Source organism: Caretta caretta, chromosome 7, assembly GCF_965140235.1.
Source record: "Caretta caretta isolate rCarCar2 chromosome 7, rCarCar1.hap1, whole genome shotgun sequence".
Taxonomy (NCBI): Eukaryota; Metazoa; Chordata; order Testudines; family Cheloniidae; genus Caretta; species Caretta caretta.
This window is the reverse complement of record NC_134212.1, coordinates 115,812,183-115,837,055: the sequence shown is the minus strand read 5'-3', so window position 1 is coordinate 115,837,055 and position 24,873 is coordinate 115,812,183. Positions and strand designations below refer to the sequence as shown.

Sequence of the window (24,873 nt, the reverse complement as noted above, 5' to 3'; positions counted from 1 at the left end):
CATCTAGTCTCTGCCTCAACCCTCCCCCACTCCTAGCCATTTGCCTTCCTTGTCCCTACTTCCTTCTTAGCAGCTACCTTTTCTTCTTCTTACTTAACATGCAAGAATGCTCTAGCAACCGGCATCAAAGAAAAACCTACCTTTGACTTCTTCCCTTCCACTTGTGTGACTCCATCTATCCTTAGTCCTTTTACCACTGAACTCCTTCAACAAGCAGCTTCCAGCTCTTGCCTTTCTTCCCCTCTCATTGTTCAGTCTGGAGCTTCTGCTAGATTACTGAAAGATTTTGGGGCAAGATCTGACTAAACTTCAAGGCCTCTAGCCCCTCCAAATCTTAACACTTCCACTTCTTTCAATTGTGGTAATCATGCAGTCCTAATGATACTACTTCTTCCTCTCAACCTCCTAGCTCCCCCCCCATTTAAAGTTCTTGATCTTCGTTCCTGAATGAGGAGTCTATTGGTGTTCACAGTGGGTGGAGTAGGCTTACTGGATGGGTGACTTGAGAACTAGACAGTGGACCTACAGCATTGCATAAGCATGGTGTCAATTACATACTGGATGAGGGGGTCTTCAAAGGCAACCCACTTAACTGATTCATAATACTTGGCACCCATAGCACCTGTCTAAACATCTTGCATTTTATTTTGTACTTAAAATTAGCTATTCACATTAATCAGAACACTCTGCTGAACCTTCTGTTTCTCTGCTCAGGTCCAACACCCTGGTGCTGATCCAGCACCATGATTTGGATACTTCATTTCTTGTTTTCACCACTCCCAACACCAGCATTGATTGGCCTTATTACTCTTGGAGCTACAATTTTCTTATGGGTAATAACCAGACCAAAGACCATTACACCTCCCATTGACCTGAACAACCAGTCAATAGGAATTCAGGTAATGCTTACATTGATTAATAAGCAAAATGCTTAATTCTTTTTGACTTTCAATGGGATCTAGCCACAACTGAAAACTTTGCCGTAGATGAATGAGTTTTTTTTAAAAACTGTTTTTGTTTTTATATGGGGGCTAACTAAAACAAAAGACTTAAATTAGGGGAATTTCTTTCAGTCCTCCAATCAGAGATCTGGCCAGACTTCTGACTTGATGCCTAAACTTTAGGGGAGTAGGAGCATGAAAGACCTTGGGTAAATCTCAAAACTCTCAATCCACTGTTCCTTTAATCTTAATAGGGGGTGTGCTGTTAGCTGTGACCAAACCAGCACCATTTTAGATTACTTGAGTGGTACCAGTGGCAATTACTCAATTTATTGATGAGTTCATTGAAATAGCTATCTGATAACATGTCAGTCCTGAGGCTAAAATAAGTGCAATATTTCAGAATCTACTAGTTGTGTAAACACCCTGGCTGTCTGATTATAAAGGAGGATGAAGTAAGTTTACCTGAACTTACAGTGGCTTTCTAGTGTTGGAGACTACAGTGGATGGATTAATCAGCAATGAACAAGCAGACGTTTGGGAGGAATTTAAATCCCCCTAACTGATCTTAGGCTTGTGTGTTAAAGCTCCCCCCAAGGGGTTTTGGGAGAGGTTTGGAGGAGGGAGTAGCTGCCTGTCACACACCTGACTTTCAGTTCACTGCTCTGCAACAACGCTTACAAACATGTGCTCTGACCCTAGGGAGGTGCCCGAAGAAGTACTTTCTTGCCAGAGAACAAGCTGCTTAGTTATTACTATGAGGATGCCAAAACTATGTATGAGGCCTTCCAAAGAGGACTCCATGTGTCTGGTAAGTAGGATATTGTTCTTAATCATCTTGGTCATAAGAAGTAAATGTTTGTTCCAGCTACACAGACTTGAAGCCAGAAGGGATGTTGTTGTCTAGTCTAGGCCCAGCTAAATTGTCCTCTCCTCTTCTGGACCTTCTCTAGGAGAGGGTTCTAACTGTGCATAGATTGAATTCAGTCTGAGGTCTGTGGCTTACCCCCTTAATGAGAGCAAGATTGTGCTTTTAAATACAGCACACCAGACATAAAAAGCCTGGAATAGTAACACATTAAATAAAGGAAAATCAGTAGACTTCCCAAGTCAAAGTATCCAAATAAACAGTATTGCATCTTTCCTACCCCTTCAAATGGCTCTCAAGATGCCAACACCTCTCTATAAACTTATTAGATCAGACCATCTCAGATCCTTTGATATCCTGCCAATGTAAAACTGCCTTCGATAGACTGGACAAAAGTCTTGTCTGGCCAGGCTAATTCCACAGTCCAAAGCAATGAAGATTCCATCACTTCTCTTGGAAACATTTGGCTGTGCTGTAAGAGATGAATCAAGGCTTTTCCTGATCAACAAAATCCTTTTTTAGATTCACCACTGGTGTCTGCTTTCAGGATACTTGGCCACTATTGGTGGGGGAGTGAAATTTTCTAGTGTTAATGCAGCCTATGGCTCATGAATAAAGCCTTGGGAGAATACTATGCTAGGAAAGAATTTTTTTGTTGCTGAACAAACTAGCCCATTGCACAAGGTACAAAAGCAGTGTAAACTATTCATATACAATTGAGTTCTGGAAGAAAAGCACTTCCAGTCACTTCAGTTTCTTAGCTAGTTGTGCACCTAGTTGAGTGGGAAATGCATAGTGCTCATTGAGGCTCAGGGCACAAGCCTCCAGTTTCACATTAACCAACATGAGTGGGTGGAATTGCTTGTAGCTAACAGTGTACAATCAAAAAGCCCTCTTTGTTGGAAGGTGACTTCCAGGTTTGCTAACTGAAGATCATATCCTAAGCTTAAATTTAAATGTCTCTCCATCCTAGTATAAAGGCAAGAACCTGAACTAAAACATAGAGGATGCCATTATTCTGAGGTCAAATATTGGATTTGAAACTCAATTGGAAGAGTGCACCAATAGCTAGGTAGCACTTAGCATTCCATATAAGATGACTCAGCTAGGGACTGCATTGCCAATTAAACACTGAAAGTTGTTTTGATTTTAGCCAATTTTATCTGCAAATCCATGAACTGACTCTGACTTTGGAAAAAATGTGCAATGGCCATAACTGCCTGTCAGGATGTCTCTTAAAATCTTGTGAATGGCCAGCAGAGTTGGATGGTATTGTTGCAGCTACCTGACTGGGTGAAAAGATCTTAAAGAAAATAGTGAATGAGTGGCAAATGCTAATTTTTTAATGCATTTAGTGTGTGTGGTGGGGGGGAGAGGCAGGGCAGGGGCAGCGTGCTGGTGTAGTTAAATGGGTGTTAGGAGACACACAAGAACAACTCCCAAAAAATTTGAAAAATCAAAGCTCAGAAAAGAGACATAATCACAGCCAGAAGCATTCAGAACTCTAATCAATAGTTGAACACTTGATCTGTCCTGAAGATCAATTTTGCCGGAGATGTTGCAAAAACTTCCACTAAAACTCCATTTTTCTCAAGTTTCTCTTGTACTTTCCTGAACATTGATACTCATCTCTATTTCTGGAGTCCACTGAGTACCTCAATTCTGGCTATGCTTGGTTAATTGCTACCCAACTCTCTTGCTCTCTAGACAAATGACTTGTCCAAGAAACATTCTTTATGGGGCACACAAATTCTTGTAGTTCTCCCTGATCGTTTAGAAGATTGATCTCTTGTGCAGTCTCTTCTCAGGGTTAAAGATACTTGTCTAAATAAAGATTCTAGCAAAACACTTAACTACATAAGACTGAGCCAACAAAGCGCTTACCATGTTTTACTGAAGACAGCCCAGTAAATGAAGATCAGTTTTAATATAAAACTGATGTAAATTTTCATAACAAACTTTCCCAAATTTTCTTAGGAAATGGACCATGTTTGGGGTATAGAAAACCAAAACAGCCATATCAGTGGTTGACTTACAAACAGGTTAGTTCCACTTATTTTATATACAGTCCAAAGAATGGATCAGCACCTTGTAGCAGTCTCCAGTGGTAATGAGCCAAAACTACTTCCTCTATTCCTGCAGGTGTCAGACAGAGCTGAATACCTGGGATCAGGGCTCTTGTTCAAAGGATGTAAACCATCACCAGACCAATTTATTGGCATCTTTGCTCAAAATAGACCAGAGGTAAGTGACAAGCAGAACCCTAGCTATGGGCAACTGTCCAGCACTCATGGAAGTCTAAATTCAGTGGAGTGCCCCCAATTTATTTAAATAGGGTTGGGGTTGGATTGGGCTCCAAGTGATGATCTGTGAACAGTAATCAGATCTCCTACTGGGCTTAGGCTTGTCTTCCTTCCAATCACCTTTTTGTATCTGCTCATCAGTGTCCAGGTGGCTGCCTAGGACTAACCATGAAGATCTGGGTTCTGGATGCCATAACAAGCAGTTCATATATAAATCTATACTAGATGTATATGTATGAGGGGCTACTCTACAGGCTACTAAACTTGCTCTGGCAAAAGCATTTGAACAACCATGCATCTCTGGTAACAAACTCAGGGTAGTTGCTTCTCTAACAGTGCTATTTCTTACTACTTTTGTGCAGTGGATCATTTCAGAATATGCCTGTTACACTTACTCAATGGTCGCTGTTCCACTCTATGACACTCTGGGGCCAGATGCCATTGCATTTATTATTAACAAAGGTAAAAACCTTATGTACTCTTCACAATAAAGAACTCTTCCTTTCCACTTTCACTGACCTAACAATGCTTCTCTTCTGCTTCAGGTTTCATAGTAGTTGTGGCTTTTCAGAACTGTTAGACCTACACTAGCTAACAAACCTAGACCTCTTCATTTCCAGCTCTGCAACTTGGCCCTAAACTCTCAGCACAGTTGTAGCTACCACTGCTTTCTCAATGCCTATCCTGTAAGATGACATGATCTGAGCAATAGGCCTACCACCACATTCCTTGGGAGAATTCTTGTACTAAGCTTTGGTGACTGTCCACTAGATTCTAAGGACTGGGAAGAGATTGGAAGGAACTGGGTCATCTGTATCTCACTTATTAATGAGACCCCCCCCTACAAACTCTCTCCAACCAGAAAAAGCAAACCAGTGCACTATCCTCATAATTTGAGGTGAGACTCTAAACAATTGAAACAAAGGGTAAAACGAAGGCCCAATCCTGCCAACACTTAAGTATGCACTTAATTTGGTTTGCCTGAGATCCTATGCGATTAACTGAATACAAAATTGTCAACGTGATTAGATCCAAAGTTAGTAAAATGAATGAGTGCCCTCTTGTCTATTTCAAGTCTTCCCTTGGGTCACTGATTCTTCCACTGGTCTTTATCTTGCTTAGTTCCTTGTCAGAACTTTGTTAAAAATAACCAAAGGCAAGATTTGCCAAACAGAATCAGACCATCAGTCAACTTGTAAAATCTTTACAAATTAAATTACAAGCCAAGCTAACCTTAGCAACAGGTTCAGTCTTCTGGGACAACAGAGCTGTAATCTAATTAGATTCATTTGAGTCTGAACATGTCGCTTGCTCATTAGTGTTCCATTACTGTCTTACCACAACATGCAATTACTAAAAACACATGTAAAAGGCTTCTGTAAATTCAGAGTATTTGAGGCCAATGCTCCTTGGGATACATGCTAGCTGGAAAGAAGCAAGTATTTACAGTGGGATATTCAGTCACTCAAAATGACCAATTCCCATCTTGGACTTAAGGAAAGAATTGATGGGCATTTAAAACTTTATCCCCTGTTGAGAAGCTACACTTTAACCAAGACCCACTTCTGTGTGTACAACTAAAATGTAAAGCCCTTTTTGGTGGGGCAGGGTGCAGTGGTTGACACTTGTATATTGTAAGTCAAATCCAGCCCTGGTATGACTCCATTAGTAGAGGCCCAGACTTGTAACCATAGTAATTGAGTGCAGAGCATTTGTTAACTTCAACTATTGGCTTTGGCTGCAACCTTTCAAATGAGAACTTAACATGCTGAAAGATCTGAAGGACAGAACCTGAATTTCCTTTAACCTCTAATCAATCCATGGCTAATCTCAATAAGGGTCAGATCAGGGCTCCTATAATTTCAGCAGGAGTTGGATCAGGTTTCTGAAGTGTGGGCTCTTCCCTTCCTGTAGGTGACATCTCCATTGTGATCTGTGACAAACCTGAAAAGGCACAAGTCCTGCTTGAAAACTGTGAGCAAGGGAAGATCCCAGGTCTGAAGACCATCATTCTGATGGATCTCTTTGATGATGAGTTCAAAGATAAAGGTGCCAAAGAAGGAGTTGAGATCCTGTCGCTTCAGGAAGCTGAGGTATGTGAATCCCTCACTGACAGCCTATCTGGTGACTTCAGGGAAAGGTCAATACAGCTACTTGGTAAGAGAAGGATATATATGCTAACTATATATGATCATTCAAGGAGACTTGATTTGAAGCCAGAGTCAAATTTCACTGCTAGTCTGAGAGCTTCAGACTGAACATTCAATGGTATGAACAAACAATCTGAAGAGACAGCAATGTATTGACTAGGTCAATACTGACACTGGACATGTTTACTACACTGGTAACTGGAGTTTCCCTAGTTTTACACTCCATGGCTCTGTCATGTACCACCTATTAAGAAGCTGTAACTTAGTATTATCCTCTTTAGATACAACACTCCTCCTATTACAAACTCCTCTTTTTTGTGTTTTAAGTAGGCATACTTGGTATTCAAAATGTCTAGCTTTTTATACAATAGCAATGTTGGGGTTAATCTGTGCTCCCTTAAATAAAAACATACAGACTTTTGAATAAGAAATTCAGTCAAATCAAACTGGTAAGCCTTGCAGAAACTCCTTTTTGAATGGACAGACTTTCTGCAGCTCTTGAACAATAGCCAACTAAGGTATGTCTGTACAACCTCTTGAGTTCCCTCATGCTCTCCAGAAATTAACTGGAAGCTCCTTCTGGAGAGAGCTAGCCCTGGAGATCTAAAGCACAAGATTCTAGAGCTGTAACTTGTAATATGCATGGGCTCAGCAAGTTTTACAGCCTAACACAAGCTGGCAGACTTGCTGGACCTCTTGGATAGGAATATTAAGAACCTAATGGCCATATTTGATAAAAACCAATGATCCATCTAGCCCTGTAGCCTGCCTTCTAACAGGAGGCCATTACCAGATGCTTCAGAGTGAATAAATAGAACAGGATGACTATCAAGTGGTCCGTTCCTGACATCTGGTAGCCAAAGACTTGGGGAAAATACAGAGCATAGGGTTATATCCCTGACCATCTTAGAAATAGCTAGCAATGGCTGTATCCTCCATGAGTATATCTAATTCTTTTGTACCCAGTTATACTCTTTGCCTTCACAACATCCCCTGGCAACAAGTTTCACAGATTGACTGACTGCATCTTGAAATACTTCTGTATTTTTGTTTTTGTTAAACCTGCCTAACTTCACTGAGTGACCAGAGTTCTTATGAGAAGGGATTATATAACCTTTCCACCCATTCATGATTTTTCTAGACCTCTATCCTATCCCTCTCTTCTAAACTGAATAGTCCCAGTCTTCATTTCTCCTCCTATAGAAGCTGTTCCATACTCTTAAATTTTGTTGCTGTTCTCTGTACTTTTCCAATTTGAATCCTTTTTTAATGGGGAAACCAGAACCACACCCAGTACTCAAGGTGTGGGTGTACCATGGATTTATATAGTGACCTATTTTCCATTGTATTATCGTTCCATTTTCTAGTGGTTCCTAACATTGTTAGCTTTTTTTATGGCTGTTCTACATATGAGCAGATGTTTTAGAGAACAATCCACAATGACTCCAAGATCTTTGAGTGGTAACAGCTAATTTAGACCCTGTTTTGTACATGCAATTAGAATTATTTTCTGCTATGCACTTAACATAGAATTTCATCTGACATGCTGTCACCCAGTTTAGTGAGATCTGCTGTAGCTCTTCACAGCCAGCTTTGTACTTAATTGTTTTGAGTATGTTGAAGAGGGCTCTGCAGTAATTGCTGTGGCAGTGCAGGGAAGGCCTAGCACCTGTCTCAATGAGTTTACACCTTGACACCAGCAAAATGCATGCTGGCTAAACAATCACATGCCCCATCTGGCTTGTTTCACCTGCTTACATTGCATTTACTTTGATATTACAATGTGTTAAAGCTGTCTTTTTTATCTATCTTGACACAGGAGCTGGGCAGGAACAACTTAAGAGAACCTGTTGTAAGTTACTGAAACTTTTAATCTTTCTTTGATGAAAGCACTGCAAACCTGCCTCTCTGAAGAGGCCTCTCCACCATAACAATGAGTCAACAATGATCCTCTCCTTTCTACCTCAAACTTACAAAAATAAAAACCCAAGCAGGGCCTTGCTGGAAAAGGGAGAAAGCTAGGGATTTGGCTGCTGGCTTGTCCAAGCACTTTCCAGATATGACAGTAATGGGGAGAAGGATTTAAAAAAAAAAATCTTGATTATGAAATTAACACTGCTTTTGTCATCTTTTTAGCCTCCTAAACCTGAGGATCTTAGTGTTGTCTGTTTCACCAGTGGAACAACAGGTAAGTAACAAGCAGAGTTCAGACACTAAAGTCTGTTTTGTCGTTTCTGAATTTTTTCTTCCCTTGGATCAGGGGAGACTATTAAATCAAGAGGGGAATACTGGAAACTTCTCAAGACATGAAATGCAGAAAATATAGCTTCCTTCTGTGATCAACAAGCTGCTTGATGGTACTTGCAATCAAATGAGACCCTGTCTTGCTTTGTCGTTCTGTAGTGAATAACTGTAGGAGGCTTCATACAATACACTAAAACCATAAAAATTGAAGCCATTATAGAGGGATAGCAGATATGAGCCAAAAACCTCCTTTTGTTACATCCTTGCAACTCCACTCAAGTGAATAGCTTCACCAGTCTCAGAATCTGGCCTTCCATCTCAGGCATGCTATCCCTTAAACCTACAGCTCTCCCCTCCACTTTAAAACATGCCTAGCCAGAGACACTCCTAGACTGAACCTCAGGATTCTATAGGCCATGTTCTGGGCACACTTGCATTAGATGTAATTTATGTAGTGGTGATTTTCATCTCTGATCCAAAAGCTTTGTCTCATGACTACATAGTCATACCACAATCAATCTCCTGAGGGCTTGCAAATGTACAAGTGACTGAGCAAATGTAAACTGTAAAACTTGCCAGATCCCTAGTGGCTCTGGCTGCCATGAGTTTGTTCTTCCCCCATGATCTTTGGCAGGTAACCCAAAAGGAGCCATGCTCACACATGAAAACGTTGTTGCAAATACTGCTGCTTTCCTTAAAAGTACAGAGGTAAGTTGCTGCTTTCACATTTGCAGACTAAAACTTGGTGCTTATTCTTTTGGCGGGTCAGGCTTGAAGTGGCTGTAATGCAAGATCTCCTGTCTAAGCCACCCAGCTCCACAAAACTATATTCAAGTCCTCCTGAGTTGCCACAGTCAACTTAACAATAGCCTACACTGTGTTCAGGGCTTTGAAATGGACAAGTCTACACTGTAGACCAGCCTAAGACCACTAACCTCACTCATGTACAAAGCCAGAACATGAATGTATCTTTTACAGAAATTAGTAGTCAGTCCTAGGAATGGATCTGAGCCAGAACACAAGATCTGAAATATTTAAATCCTGGCTGCTCCTATGAGGATCTGAACTTCCCATCTTGGGCCTTTCCTAGGGCTTGTCTAACTTTCCTGAGTGTCCCTGCATGGACATGCTCCTAGAAGGAACACAAGACACTCTTTCAAGAGTGCCTGACTTGGCTCCAAACCAGGCGGGGAAACCTACTTCTAGACAAGGACTGCAGATACCATAGGGGATAGAGGGAGTGTGGCTAACTTCAGTGGTATTTTTTTCCCCAAAGTTCTGACTCCAAACCTCTGAGTAGGATGGAGCAGGTGTAAAATTACCTGCTGTTTCAATACAGCAGTTAACAGAATTAACAGATATGTTTAACTGCTGTGGCATGACTATCCGCTCCTGCCTCAATGCTGTTCTGTTTCCCTGTAGACTACATTTGACTGCAAGACTTCAGACATCTCCATGTCCTATCTTCCTCTGGCTCACATGTTTGAGAGAGTAGTACAGGTAAGAGTAAACCAAGCCCTTAATTTATGTATGTGTTTCCTTACGTTCTACCAGATCATTACAGGAAGGACCTTGGTATAGCTGTTCTAGTCATGCAGCCAATCCTACAATAAATAGTACACTTAACTCAGTAGCACAGTTAGCTACTGATTTATGTGAGTGGCCAATACCAGATTGGCCCATAGGGCAACCTCTAAAACCATTATTTAGTGATATTAATAGTCATGTTCCAAGGCATATACCAACCACTAAACAAATGTAACTATGAATGTTCTGATTAGCCATATAAACTCTTTTGAAACTTGCCAATAAAGGTTTGAACTAAATATTTTTGGCAACAAGTTCTGCAGGCTACATTACACATTATATAAACTTTGCTTTCATTTGCTAACGTGTTGCCTTTAGATCTAAAGGCATCAGGCCACCCAGTGAAGTTGGCCATTCTTGTACTCTTCGGAGAAGGTTAATAGCCTGCCAATTTACCTTCTCCACATCTCATGTAGTCTATATTGTGTCCTAACTTGTCTGCTTTCTAAAATCCCTCACTATTCAGCCAAACTGTCAGACAAACAAGTCTTTTCATTAGAAGATACTGCTGCCTGCTGCTTGTTTATAATCTCGCCTGAAAGTGAGGAACAGGCGATGGCCTGGCACAGCACTCTTGTAGCTGGTTTCACAAGATATTTACATGCCAGATGTGCTAAAGATTTATATGTCCCTTGATACTTCAACCACCATTCCAGAGGACATGTGTTCTGCTCGATAACAATCCAAAGCAGTGCAGACCAATGCATGTTCACTTTCATCTGCATCAGATGCCACCAGCAGAAGGTTGACTTTTCTCTTGGTGGTTCTGTAGCTTCCACATCAGTGTTGGTCTTTTAAGACTTCTGAAAGCATGCTCCACACCTCATCCTACTCAGATTTTGGAAGGCACTTCCAAAAGTTAAAACTTGGGTTGATTGCTATCTCTAGAAATCTCATGTTTGTATCTCGTTTGCATTTTTGTCAAACTTTTAGTGAAAGTGTTCTTAAAATGAACATGTGCTGGGTCATCTGAGACTCACATAACATGAAATACATGGCAGAATGCAGGTAAAACAGCAGCCATACAATTCTTGGCCAAAGAGGTTAGTCACCAATTTAATACGTTATTTTTTTACTGAGTTTCTTCAGCACAGAAGCATGTCCTCTGGGACAATGGCTGAGGCATGTGAATTTTAGAACATCTGGCACATAAATATCTTGCAACACCAGCTACAACGGTGTCATGCCAACACCTGTTCTCACTTTCAGGTGACATTGTAAATAAGTGGGCAGCATTATCTCCAGTAAATGTAAGCACACTTGTTCATCCAATTGCTACGAGAAACAAGAAGTAGGACTAAATGGACTTGTAGGTTTTTTGTTCCATAATGGCACTCAAAAAACAAAACCATGTAAAACTTCAGAGCCTAAATTTGTAAGTAGTGCAATCTCATTATCATGAAAGCACAACAGTACTTAGTACTTTTCAATTCAGCTCATACATCTTATCCTTTTTTTACAGTGCAAATATTTGTAATCAAATATAAAGTGAGCACTGTAAACTTTCAATTGTGTTGTAATTAAAATCAATATATTTGAAAAGGGTAAGAAAATCCAAAAATATTTAATTTCAATTGGGATTCTTTTGTTTTAACAGTGTGATTGATTAACTCAAAAATTAATGAGTTAACTGCAATTAATTGACAACTCTAATCTAAATACATATGTGGACAGACAAACTGGTGCATTACTCAAACATACTATAAGCCCTCTGGATGTGTGAACACACAGACCTGTGAATATCTCAAAAAAATTGGTTTACAAAACCATTGCAGCACAGGTCAGGAGACTGATTTACCAGGGTATGATCCAAACTAATGTCACCTCTGCCCTGCAACCTTGGGTGCCTTACAATGCCTTGCTGAAGTAGCTCCCACATGTATTGCTCTCTCACACACCCTTTCAGCATGCAACTATCTGCATAGTTGCAGTCTGCTAGCCCCACTTGGGTTACATTTTTTGCTATAAGAAAAGGAGTACTTGTGGCACCTTAGAGACTAACCAATTTATTTGAGCATGAGCTTTCGTGAGCTACAGCTCACTTCATCAGATGCATCCGATGAAGTGAGCTGTAGCTCACGAAAGCTCATGCTCAAATAAATTGGTTAGTCTCTAAGGTGCCACAAGTACTCCTTTTTCTTTTTGCGAATACAGACTAACACAGCTGTTACTCTGAAACCTGTCTTTTTGCTATACTAAACTAGTGGATTCAAGCAACACTTCTCACCACATGCTTTTAGTTATCTGAGCCCTGCTTTACACTATGAGTTTAGGTCAAATTTAGCAGCATTAGATCGATTTAATCCTGTACCCATCCACACAATGAAGCCATTTTTGTTGACTTAAAGGGCTCTTAAAATCAATTCTTTTACTCCTCCCGACAAGGGGATTAGCACTGAAATCTACATCGCCTGGTCAAATTTGGGGTAGTGTGGACACAATTTGATGGTACTGGCCTCCAGGAGCTATCCCAGAGTGCTCCATTGTGACTGCTCTGGACAGCACTTTGAACTCAGATGCACTAGCCCAGTACACAAGAAAAGCACTAGGAACTTTTGAATTTCATTTCCTATTTGGCCAGTGTGGTGAACTTGGCAGCACAGGTGACCATGCAGTCCCCTCAGAATCATAAAGCCAATGTTTCTCTGCTCCCCCTGTCATCTCCATCCCTGAGGTTATCACAGATTAGAAGGAGGTGGGGGGAACACTTGCAATTACCTGTTTTTCTGAGCTCATGCAGTCCTCCTGCACTGATAGGGCACAGCTTAATGCATGGAGGCATTCAGTGGCAGAGGCCAGGAAAGAATTGCTGTTTGCAGTACCACATCTGCCATCAGCACCCAGGAGATGTACAGGGACAGTGAGCTGAGCAGGCTCCATGCTTGCCATGATATGGCAAGCATGGCCACAGGCTGAGCAGGACCCTGGCAGCCAGGACCCCAGCTGGCAGAAGCCAGCAGCCAGAGCCACTGGCAGACTCTGCCCACTGCTGGTCTGGGGCTCCATTCGTTGGCCCCGCTCAGCCCACTGCCTGCCTGGGGTTGCAATCATCGAGGCAGACAGCAGGCTGAGCAGGGTTGGCAGACAGGACCCTGGAAAAAAGGCATGAAAGAATTGTCTGCCATTGTTTTCAGAGGGAGGGAGGCAGGGGGGCCTGATGACATGTACCCAAAACCGCTCCCAACAAAGCTTTTACCCCATCAGGCATTGGGAGCTTAACCCAGAATTCCAATGGGCAGCAGAGACTGCAGGAACTGTGGGATACAGTGCACTGATCTGTAAGTTGATGCTAGCCAGAGTAGTGAGGATGCACTCTGCTGACTTAATGCACTTAGTGTGGACATACAATCAACTGTATAAAATCAAATTCTAAAAATCAACTTCTATAAAATTGACCTAATTTCATAGTGTAGACATACTGACAAAACTCTAGGTCAGGACCCCTTCCCTCAGAGTCCAACAAATGCACCTGAAGCAACAGGAAAAAGTAGTGTATGAGATGGGCAGGAAGAGGGGATGCCTTGACATGTTTGTCTCTCCTTTTTATAGTTTCAGTCCCCTCACTTGAAAAACATTTCCAGTTGGGCACAAGGAGATAACCAGTGGGGAACATCGTTGCTCACCTGTTTCCCTTCCTGCTTGACACTTTTATTGCTGAAATGCAAATTTAAGCACAACACACATTCCTTTATTTTAGGACAGACCTGTTCGCCAACATCTGCTTGGGTGAGCCATGGCATTTGGAACAGGTGTTAACATCATACAGAGAAATCTTTGCCATACATATTTTATGTAAAGTTATGTTGTATCATCAGCAAATTGAGTTTTCAAATGATTACCTTACCAGGTGTACTTTGCACAAAACTATTACAACAGGTGTGAATACTAGGGTCTAGTCCATCACACTGACTCTCTAACATTCACCTGCAACACCTTAATATCCCCAGAATATCAGGCCCAGAGCTCCTTATATCAAGGGCCTGATCCAATAGGGGTTGAATGTGAGCAAGATAAAGGAAGTAATGGGTTAGGGAGGAACTGAGGGCTCTCCTATTCCTAAGGCACAGAAAAGCTCTTCAACCAGATGGCAAGAGAACTGCACTGATCCCACAGAACTTGATGCCAATCATCTTACTGATATCACTAAGATGGATTCAGTCTCATTTTTTTCACATTTCAATCAATTTGAATGAAGTAAGCAGTAAATAGCCTTTTGTCAGAACTCTAGCTGACAAATGTAGCCCTGCTTGGTATCTGCTACCTCTGAAGGGATTGATGGTGGGAAATACCCACCAAAGCAACACTGTCACACCATTGCAAAGTGTAGGGCAGAGGACACTAAGAAAATACCTAAACAAATGACACTGCGAGAACATCCCTTAACACTAATTCCCCTGTAGAAGCAATAAATCCTCCCGGACTAGGTCCAGAAGCCCAAATGTACATTACATGTGGACCATACTGTAATATCCTTTCACAAAGTACACTCACTACACTACCCAACTTCATCTTCTGTTAAATCCTTATTCTGAGCTACTTCAATGACCTTGAACAAGTTACTTGGCCTCTTTGTCTCCACTTCCCTATCTGATAAAGGCTTGCAATTTCCATTTTACAATCTCAGGGATACTGAATCTTATTACTTCTAAAGAACACTGAATACAGGAAGCACTTAGAGCTAAGAAAACAGCAGTGAATGTAATATTCTTAAAGATCTTAATATCACTAGTCACTGTTTCTTCACTTATTCCACTACAGTCTGGGCTCTCACAGTAGAAACTAAACCAAATGACATCCCTCTTGTAGGTCAACAGATAAAAGTAACTTGCCCATCCATAAAATGGGGATATGTTGAAGAGTAAGTGATTTCATCCTTAGCTACCAGGTCATACACAAGTACAAAGGATAACAGTTTCACTCCTCCAAGGAAGCTGCATGCTACAGATAAGACAAGCCTGCATAGCCTTAGACTCTTGAATTGTTCTGAGACTTCTAGTCATGTGAGGCTGGGAATTCTTACCCCAAGCAAGGACTTGCAGGACTAAGCCCATTCTCTGCATGTTTCCTTTCTAGACTATAATGTACTCCAGCGGAGCAAGAGTGGGTTTCTTCCAAGGAGACATTAGACTACTAACAGATGACATGAAAACCTTGAAGCCAACTATGTTTCCAGCAGTACCAAGATTGCTCAACAGGATCTATGACCAGGTACTCAAAGCTGCAGCTTTCCTAGATGAATTTACACAAAGGGGGATATGCACTTAAATCTGCTTCCAACAGTTGCAAATTCACACAACTTAGCACTCACTGGAAACTTGGCTTTAAATGTACTGACTACCCACAAGTTGGAGGCAGAGGCTCTGATTAGAGGAGTGAGCACTGTCTTTGTGCCAGAGGCTATAATGGGGGGGCTTGGGGTCATGATTGTAGCTCCTAGATGCTTCAGTACTAGAAATACCTCATACTTCCCATGAAAATCAAATTAAATGTGGATCATCAACTAACACTCATAGCAGGAATGTCTGCTCTTAGTTAAAGCACAAACCCTGTTGGCAGTCTTTACTGTCATGGTGTACTATGCAGATTTCTGCATGGCCCAATCTCTACCACAAAGGCGGTCCCTCAAGGTCATGGCTGAGGTGTGACCACTACACCAAGTGGCACCATTGTATTTCCCAATGTCCATGCATCATCTAAATGGATGAAGATGGCACTGGACACTGAATCTAGCACCCTTCAAATTTTTAAAAATGTTTAATTTATCATGAGAGAACATGAGGGAAAATACCCTGGTGAGCTCATGACTAAACTCTTTTAAACATTTCACCTGCAGATACAAAGTGCTGCACAGAATCCATTGAAACGGGTTCTGTTAAGCTTTGCTATAGCCAGAAAACTGGATGAAGTGAAGAAGGGCATTCTCCGAAATGACAGCATCTGGGACAAAATGATCTTTAAGAAAGTCCAGGTATGTCTCAAAGGCATAGAATTCAGAAACAACATTCACAGTAACCACTCCAGGCCCAAATAAGGTGATAGATGAGCTGGTGGAGATAAGCAGAGCCTAGAACAGCATGGTAAGCCACACAAGGCTCCCATCTGCTGTAAGGCCGTTTACCTTGGATCAGAGCTGAAAGCAAGAGTCTGACATGAGCTGAAGAGCCAAGCTGTATTGTAGCAGACTTAGAACATCTGTAGATCAGGCCCAGAATGGGAAACCTGTAACACTGAGGTGAATTCCACACAAGGACTTCTAAAAACACTACACTATTTTATAGCAATAGTTTAAACAATGCAGAAAAACTATTAGACTTGCAGTGATTGACTTCATTGTACACACATGCATGAATGCAACTTTGAGTTGCTGTGTTCCAGTTGGATTGAAGTGTCCTGGGGGGGAGGAACACTCTGCACCTGTTTAGTCTGAAGGCAGCGTTGAGCTGAAACTGAACTTTCTGGAAGGTGGGACTTCTTCTCTCCTTATTAAATAGAATGACTTGTCCTTAAAATCTAGACGTTTCCAGTCCTTGGTGACTGCTCCTTATGGTAGTGTTAGTGTAAGGTACAGTACACTAGATACTCTTCTGGCATCTAAGAATAGCCTAGCTCTTTGTTCAGAGTGAGCAGCCCCTGGATCAACAACCAAATTGGGGCAATAGCAGCATGGATAGGGGAGGGAAATGAGAGCTGGAAGCGAAAGCCGGTGGTGGTGAAGGTAGAGATTTAATCCTGGAGTTATCGCTGGCTGCCCATTTAAAATGGATACATGACCAGCGTTCCACCTCCAGCTTGGATTTTACTTGTAGCTACCTCAGCTGAGAGATTGTAATTCTTGGCACTTCGAAAAGCACCCTGAGACCCTTGCCAAATTAGCTTGGGATGGGGGAGGGGAATGCTGATCTGACTTCTAAGCTAGACATGGCTGCCTTGAAGTAATTTCAAAAGGTAGCCTCCATGTTCTAGAGCCAAGTGGGACAGAAAAGCGTGATGTCTCAACTCTTCCTTTGAGAAGCTTGATGCTGGCACCACTGATGCCTGTTAGATAGGAAGACCTGTTGGAATGTCTTGTGATCCTCTGCCTTCAGTGAATGGCGCACAAGCCTTAGTCCTCCATTTGCTGGAGCCATATTCAGTTCTGTTCGAGAGGTGGTATCCTGCCTTTGGAGGGCTTATGTGGCATAGAAAATGACGAGCTGCTTGTGGCAATCCTCTCCATTAAGGAGAGGAGGAAGAAATCCAGAAAATGGGCATACCTTGAATGAAGTCACAGGTTCCCATACACAGCTTTAAAGTGAGATACCATTAAACATGCTGATTAGTCACAAACCCTTGACTCGTATAGATGGATCAGGCTCTGCTTTGACTACTCTAATAATTTCTTGCAGGAGACCATGGGTGGGCAGGTGCGTATAATGGTAACAGCAGCTGCCCCCATATCTCCCTCTGTCCTGACACTTCTCAGAGGAGCATTGGGATGTCAGGTAAGCCACCTTCTCTGAGACTACTGTCAAATCAAGTTCGAGAAGTTAGCAGAACACTTTAGATGGCACTTACACTGGCCCAGACTGAGTAGTGGGGGATGATTTTTGTATGAAGTATGGACTTCTCCACATGCTGAGAAGACAAATGCAATAGCATTCCACACTGCAGAATAGTCTTCATTAAAAGACCTCACATCTAGAACAGACTCTCCATCATTGACTCTGGATCACACTAACACTCTTCTCCCCTATCTATGTACCTGCATTTTTCTAGCTGGATCCAACATCATACAATCTTTAGAGTTCAGTGCTATATAGAATAAGGGCCTCTTCCTGAATGAGTGGAGGATGAGGTAGCTTGGAAGGCTGATGCTGTCAGGCACTTCATCTAGTCAAATCCAAAGACTAACTCCCTATCACAAAAAGCTTAGTCCAAATAGAAAGCAAAGGAGAGTGGAGAGGAGCAGTGATTCAGATGACTGAATTTAAAGCCTCTCATAATGCCACAATCCTATAAAGACTTGTTGGTTTTTTGTACATGTTCATCTCTGCAAATTAAGTTTGCAACCCCCCCACACTGTAGCATTAGTATAGAAGGGGGAGAACATGAACCTTTTGTGGCACACTGTTTTTAGTGGCTTGTAGTTCTTCTCTCCAGAAGATGCTCCCTGCAATACAGCAGTCAATGTGCAGGGGAGTATAATGGGGTGCCAGGAGTCTTCTAGCAACTTGCCCTGTTAGCAAGCGTGTTCACTTCAGCCACTTTATGCAGGCCTCTCTGTGGCGGGAGTGCACCACTAGATCTATGCAGGATGTAGGTAGTGGGAATGGCTCTGGAGGGAACTGGGAAGGGACTCTGGACAGCTCAGCTCAGGGAGGAAACAGATTTGTTACCTTTTTCTTGCCAATAGGAAGAGTTTGGATGGGATCTCTACTCCAATCTGCACTTGGACCATTAATAGGGAGGCCTGCACTAGGAATTCTGCATTTATGTGAAGGGACTGGATGTAGGCTCAATCTTCTAACTCTGACCATACAAAAAAAGTAGGCTATTGGATCTAGGTGGTTTTTACAATAGCTGTACATAATATTAATTTACTTCTATTCCATATAAAGGATGGATAGGCCAGAAGTGGCCAAAGACTTCATATTGTCATGTAAAGTGCACCTTGACACTCTACAGATGGGCACAACTCTTGTGTGACAGCACAAGGACTCCAGCACTAAAAGGGTATTTGTTTCCATCTTATCCAGATTTTTGAAGCCTATGGTCAGACAGAATGTGCAGCTGGCTGCACCTTCACTGTGCCTGGAGACTGTACAACAGGTATGGCTGAGATTGAAAGTCTTCTCTGAAGCTGCCAAAGGCAGATGGCCTCACTTCCATGGAAAGTGTTGGGCAACTAAATTGTCCTAGGAGCCTTTGAAAAGATCACCCTGCTAGACACAACTTAAATACTTTCAGCTTCTTGCTGCCCTGTAGTGTACACCACTTCTCAAACACCCATTAGCACCAGTTAACCTTGCTTTCACTTTTCTATGAGGGCTGGCTAGCCTGAATAACATCTCTTCTGTTCATCACATGAACTTACTGACCAGGTGGCCTAATTGTATAGTTCTGTTGGGGGCAGAAGGATAGAAATGTGTTCTTTGGGCATAGAAGGCTCTAAAGGACCAAAGCGCGCACACATCTTCCTTGCTCACGCTTCTCCCAGAATCTCTTCAGTATCTCTTCTGAAACACAATTGGAGGTCCTACCAAACTCACAGCCATGAAAAACATGTCCCAAATGACAAAATCTAGTCTCCCCTGCAAAATCTGGTCTTGTGTGCTTTTATCCTATACAGACTTCACAAGGGAGACCAGTGTTCCTCAAATTCAGGGGTTCTGTCCCAAAAGGGAGTTGTGGGGGGAGGGTTGCAAGGTTATTTTAGCAGGGTCACAATACTGCCACCCTGACTCTAGCCTTCAGAGCTAGGTGGCCAGAGCAGCAGCTGTTGGCTGGGCACCCACCTCTGAAGGTGGCACCTTGCCAGCAGCAGCGCAGAAGTAAACTGTGGCAATACCATGCTATACCATCCTTCCTTCTGCACTGCTGCTGGCAATGGCTCTACCGTCAGAGCTGGGTTCTCAGCCAGCAGCCGCCGTTCTCCAGCTGCCTAACTCTGAAGGCAGTGCTGCCACCAGCAGTACTGCAAACCCCCCCCCAACAATAACCTTGTGACCACCCCCACAACTCCTTTTTGGGTCAGGCCCCCTACAATTACAACACTGAAATTTCAGATTTAAATAGCTGAAATCATGGAATTCATGGTTTTTAAAATCCTATGACCATGAATGTGGTAGGGCCCTCAACATAATCCAGGGAGGCACTGTTACGTGTTCAGGTGTTTTTACACAACATATGGAACACTGAATCAACTTCCATTTTGTCTCTTCCTGGAGGAATGCAGAGCTGCTTTATTGTTGCACATAATACCCAATATTTAGATTGGGTTAACTAAGCCTCAATACAACCCTTATTCAGGAAAAGGCTAGATCCAACTTGGATCACTTCATCACTGTGAAGCTACTAGGCAGAAATCCATTTAGCAGCACACAGCAGCCAAGACTTAGGACAGGGTAAAATTTCAAATAGATGAGCAGGGGCAGGGTGGGAGGAGTTTACCCTAATTAGAAAAATGCCAGGACATGAGATGGAGGGAGCAAACTCACTTACACATGTCCTAGCATTTTAAACACTCAGTGGCAAGGACCAATGACTTGCATTTCAATAGATGCTATAGCTTCAGCATGAATAACCTGGCAGCTAAAATGCTCTTCACCTCTGATCAAGATCTGTTGGGTTTGTTCTTCCTGCAATGGTGAAGAAATCCCTAATCCAACCATTGCTTTCCTACCTTGTATAGTACACAGATTAGAAACTCCAAAGCAATATAGGGGACCCTCAAAATCTCAATGCTTTGAATTCCAGACCCTCCAAGCAAAGTAGAAACTGACTTTAAATTGACACCCTCAAAATACCTTGAGGGTGCAAGGAAGTAACCTCTGGATTCTGCAAAAGGTTACAGACCTTACAAATCTGCCTAAATTTCTCCTGCAGGCCATGTTGGAGCCCCTCTACCCTGCAATATTATAAAACTAGAAGATGTGGCTGACATGAACTACTTCTCTTCCAATAATGAAGGAGAGGTAGGCAAACCTGTCTCTGGAGTGATTCTGTGTGGATTGGTGCAATGCTACATGTGATGACAAGTGCTCTTGTTTGTATGCTGTAGGTCTGCATTAAAGGATCAAATGTCTTCAAGGGTTACTTGAAGGATCCTGAGAAAACAGCTGAAGCGATTGACCAGGATGGCTGGCTTCACACTGGAGACATTGGGAAATGGATGCCAGTAAGTTGTCACTGGTTTAATACCTGCTATAGGAGGAACACTTCCCTAGTTCGCAGAGGAATCTTTGGGAAGTGATTGTCCCTACTAAACTTGTAGTGAAGGCAAAAAGTATTGGACTGTCATAGGCTACATAATCCCAAATTGTTAAAGATAGGCCTAAGCATCTTTCTTTTGGATATGAACTCCAGTTAACTCCATTTAGTTAATCTGGGGGTTTTGCTTGGCATACTACAAAGATAATCTAGACATAGAACTGGTGTTTGGAGTCTGAGTCTTGATTCTAACTTAGATGTCAGAGTGTAGAGTCCATCTAAGGACCACTTCTCACCACTATGCTTGGTACAATATGTGGTTAAATAAAGAGGCCAGTAACTGTTAAAGTTGCTGGGGTGAGGGTGGAGTGCCCAAGACCAATTAGCTCAGATAAGGGAGACTTCAAATAACACCTGTCAGGCCAGTAATTTAACTCAAGAACATGCCATTGCTTTCACAATGATCAGGCAAGGTGAGATCTTTTTATTAAGAGAGAATAAAGGTGCTGCCTAATTATGTCCTGAGATAATTACAAGAATAACTGAGGGGTTGGGGCTACAGAGAAACTGATTAACTTAACCAATTAGTACCTCTCAACTTCTCTGTGGGGTTGTGAAGATGCAGCTGTCTGAGACAAGCTGCATGATTCCATGCAACAAAAATGAAACCCATTACAGAAGGGAGTAGGTCTTCTTTTTAGAAGCAAGCTTTAATTTGGGGGCGAAGGAATGACTCTAAATACTAGGAAATACCCTAACATTAAAACATTACTGTAGAATGGAACTCTGAAGATCATTGACAGAAAGAAGAACATCTTTAAGCTAGCACAAGGAGAGTACATTGCACCAGAGAAGATTGAAAACATCTACATCAGAAGTGCTCCTGTAGCCCAAGTTTTTGTACATGGGGACAGTTTAAAGGTAAACTGCTTCTATCCTGAGTGCTATACTCCCTAAATAGGAAACGAGTGCTCAGCCTTGAAGAATCAGGCCTTTTGAAGCATTACCTTGAGTACTTCAGACCCATAAATTGCTCTGAAGCTCATTCTGTGTACAAGCTGCAGCTTCCCCTCAAGAGCCTCTGGGTTTAGTATGTGGGTATAGCTGGCCTGTGATATACAGGAGGTCAGATTACTGGTGGACCCTTTTGGCTAAACAGGCTGTCTCTTGCTAGCCCTCCCTATTAGAGGGCAGGAATCTTCTCTTCAGCAGTGTTTGTCAGGATGCTGTCCCACAATTTTTGTGATCTCTAAGTAGGCTGGGAGGTGATGAGAAGTGTGGGTTTTGAGTGATCAGAAGTTGCCTGAATATCACAGCAGTTGATAAAATTCCCATGTACTTCAATGGGAGCATTTAGACAAATGGTGAAACATCTTAAAAACCAGAGGGCAATCATCAAACTCTTAAGAAATAAGTGCCCAGAGCATAGGATGGATGGCTATAGACTCTAATTTGAAGCCGCCATTAAACTGTAGCTCATACTTAGAGTTTTGCATAATGTAAATAAGCTCTAACAGTAAGTAGTTGGTGTATATGTAACACTCACCCTAGCCAGAGAACTCAGGCAATTGTATTATAGACTTAGACTTTAAGGCCAGAAGGGACCATCATGGTCATCTAGTCAAACCTCCTGCACATCACAGGCCACCATTTCACCCACTCCTGCAATAAGGCCATAACCCAGGCTGAGTTACTGAAGTTTCCAAATCATGATTAAAGACTTCAAGTTACAGAGAATCTACCGCTTACTCTGGTTAAAACCAGCCCATGCTGCAGAGGAAGGCCCCAAAAAACCAAACCCTGAGGATTTCCATCAGTCTGACCTCAAAAGTTCTTCCTAACACCAAACGGGGTAATCAGTTATGCCCTGAGCATGTGGGCAAGACTTTTCCAGGTGTCTGGCAATGAATTATCTGCAGTAATTGCAACTGTTTAAAAAAACCAGATCTTAACTAGGCACTTCCTCTGATCCATAATGCATGTCGTCTTAGAAGGGAATCTGTCCATATCGGTGAGAGGCAAAGTGAGAACCCTATAGTTCTGCAAAGTCTCTTTGGGTTGAGATTCTAGGTATGACTCCTGTACAGAGTCCAACAGCTTAATGCAATCCTGTTCAACATTTAACTTTTGACACTTTCACATCATACATCTTGTTCCAAATGTGACTCTTTTTCCAGTCTTCTCTAGTGGGCGTAGTGGTTCCTGACCATGAAGTACTTGCAAAATTTGCAGCAAAACTTGGAATAAAAGGTTCATCTGAAGAAATTTACAAAAATTCAGTAAGTGACTCTTTATCTTAAGATTGTGTCTTCTGCAGCACAAGTATAATGCACCCAGAAGACAACAGTCCTGCAGAAACTACCTTAAGGTGGACTTAGGATTTTTCTTTAGTGTCTTTAGAGTTCTATAATTTAAGCTTCCATTTAAAATACTAGTTGCTAGTCTCACTCATTTTGAGTGTCCCGGAGCAAGCACTGGGTTGAGGTGGCAAGCCCTGAGTTCTAATCTTAACACTGCCATTGCCACAGGGGCTTAGGAAGACTAAGGCAGTGTAATGACTTCCAATCTGGCAAATGAGGATAATGCTCTACTGGCCTTCCTAGGGATGTGGCTGATGTTTATAGGGCTCTGAACACAGCACTGAGTGGTAAGTATCCAACACCTCTAAGCATAACTTCACAAGAGGCCCGCTACCCCACCAAGAATTTAGAAAGGGAGGTAGCTTTAAACTTCTGCTTGCTGTGTTGTTGTGTGAGGTCTGTTTTTCAACTTGGTGTATTCTAGGTATTGAAAAAAGCTATTTTAGAAGACATGGTCAAAGTAGGAAGAGAAGCTGGCCTTAAGTCCTTTGAACAAGTGAGTATTTATGAACTTTCTGTTAACGGGCATTAGCACAGGCAAACAGTGGCTGCCAAAGGCCTGGGAAGTATGCATTGCTGTAGCTTATACTAGTCCTGAACCTCCTTAGTAAAGAACCTATCCAAATGGAAATTCAGTGGCTTTTCAAAAAGAAAATACGTACTTGTCACCTTAGACTAACAAATTTTTTGAAGCATAAGCTTTCATGAGCTACAGCTCACTCCATCAGCTGCAATCAGTGGAAAATACAGTGGGGAGACTTATATACATAGAACTAACATGGCTGCTACTCTGAAACCTGTCAGTGGCTCTTCAGTTTATCATGGTGCTGATGATCCCCTCAAATGCTGATCAACTAGCTGTCAGTGATGTGCTAGAAAGTGTAAATGTCTGTCTTTCTACACTCAGGTAAAAGACATCTACATTCATCCAAAGATGTTCACTATTGAACAGGGACTCCTGACTCCAACCCTGAAGGCAAAGAGAACAGAACTCTCTAAATACTTTCAGACTCAACTTGAAGCCCTCTATGCAAATATGCAGGAATAATAGGGTGGCATATCTAAACACCTTGAAATTTCTTTGGAATACCAAAGCACTCCCCAGGACAGTAAGTCACCTGCTGAGAAAGATTTGAATAGAGGAGCAAGAGGAATCTTAACAGGAAGATGATACGTTTATACTTGCCAATTTTATGCCATGGCTTGGACTTCATCATAATGATGAGCGTAAGCTATTGTGTTCCAGTTTCCTCATCTCTGGAATAGGCACAAGACTCCAAGTAAGGTGGAAGCTCTTGCTTTCAGACTGAAGCACACTGATCTCTAAAATGTGCTTATGAAGCAAATGGGCAGGTTCTACTAAGCTTCATTCTTTGTCAAAAAGTGGTGGTCACACTCCATGCCCTCCACTTATTAAACTGAAATTGTCATTGGCTGGAAGACTGACCTTCGTTCATAGTTCCTCCAGCACTTTCTTAAGCCTGAAATTATTCATATTCTGCTTCAGCTGCC

At 42.1% G+C, this 24,873-nt stretch overlaps 1 protein-coding gene across 2 annotated transcripts; it reads left to right on the top strand.

Annotated features, from left to right (window-relative positions):
- Nucleotides 1-741: 741 nt before the first annotated feature.
- Nucleotides 742-24,873, top strand: ACSL5 (acyl-CoA synthetase long chain family member 5). 2 transcript variants are annotated; one of them, XM_048857942.2, is made up of 20 exons: nucleotides 742-899; nucleotides 1,644-1,752; nucleotides 3,787-3,851; nucleotides 3,952-4,053; nucleotides 4,475-4,574; nucleotides 6,027-6,205; nucleotides 8,082-8,114; nucleotides 8,399-8,450; nucleotides 9,141-9,214; nucleotides 9,929-10,006; nucleotides 15,167-15,301; nucleotides 15,927-16,061; nucleotides 17,479-17,574; nucleotides 18,829-18,901; nucleotides 20,678-20,766; nucleotides 20,853-20,969; nucleotides 21,779-21,922; nucleotides 23,179-23,280; nucleotides 23,786-23,857; nucleotides 24,269-24,873. In XM_048857942.2, exons 1-20 carry the CDS (start codon nucleotides 744-746, stop codon nucleotides 24,407-24,409), a joined length of 2,052 nt encoding a protein of 683 aa, XP_048713899.2. In that variant the 5' UTR covers nucleotides 742-743; the 3' UTR covers nucleotides 24,410-24,873. The 2 variants fall into 2 exon arrangements, with proteins under 2 accessions (XP_048713899.2, XP_048713900.2); XM_048857943.2 differs by lacking the exon at nucleotides 23,786-23,857.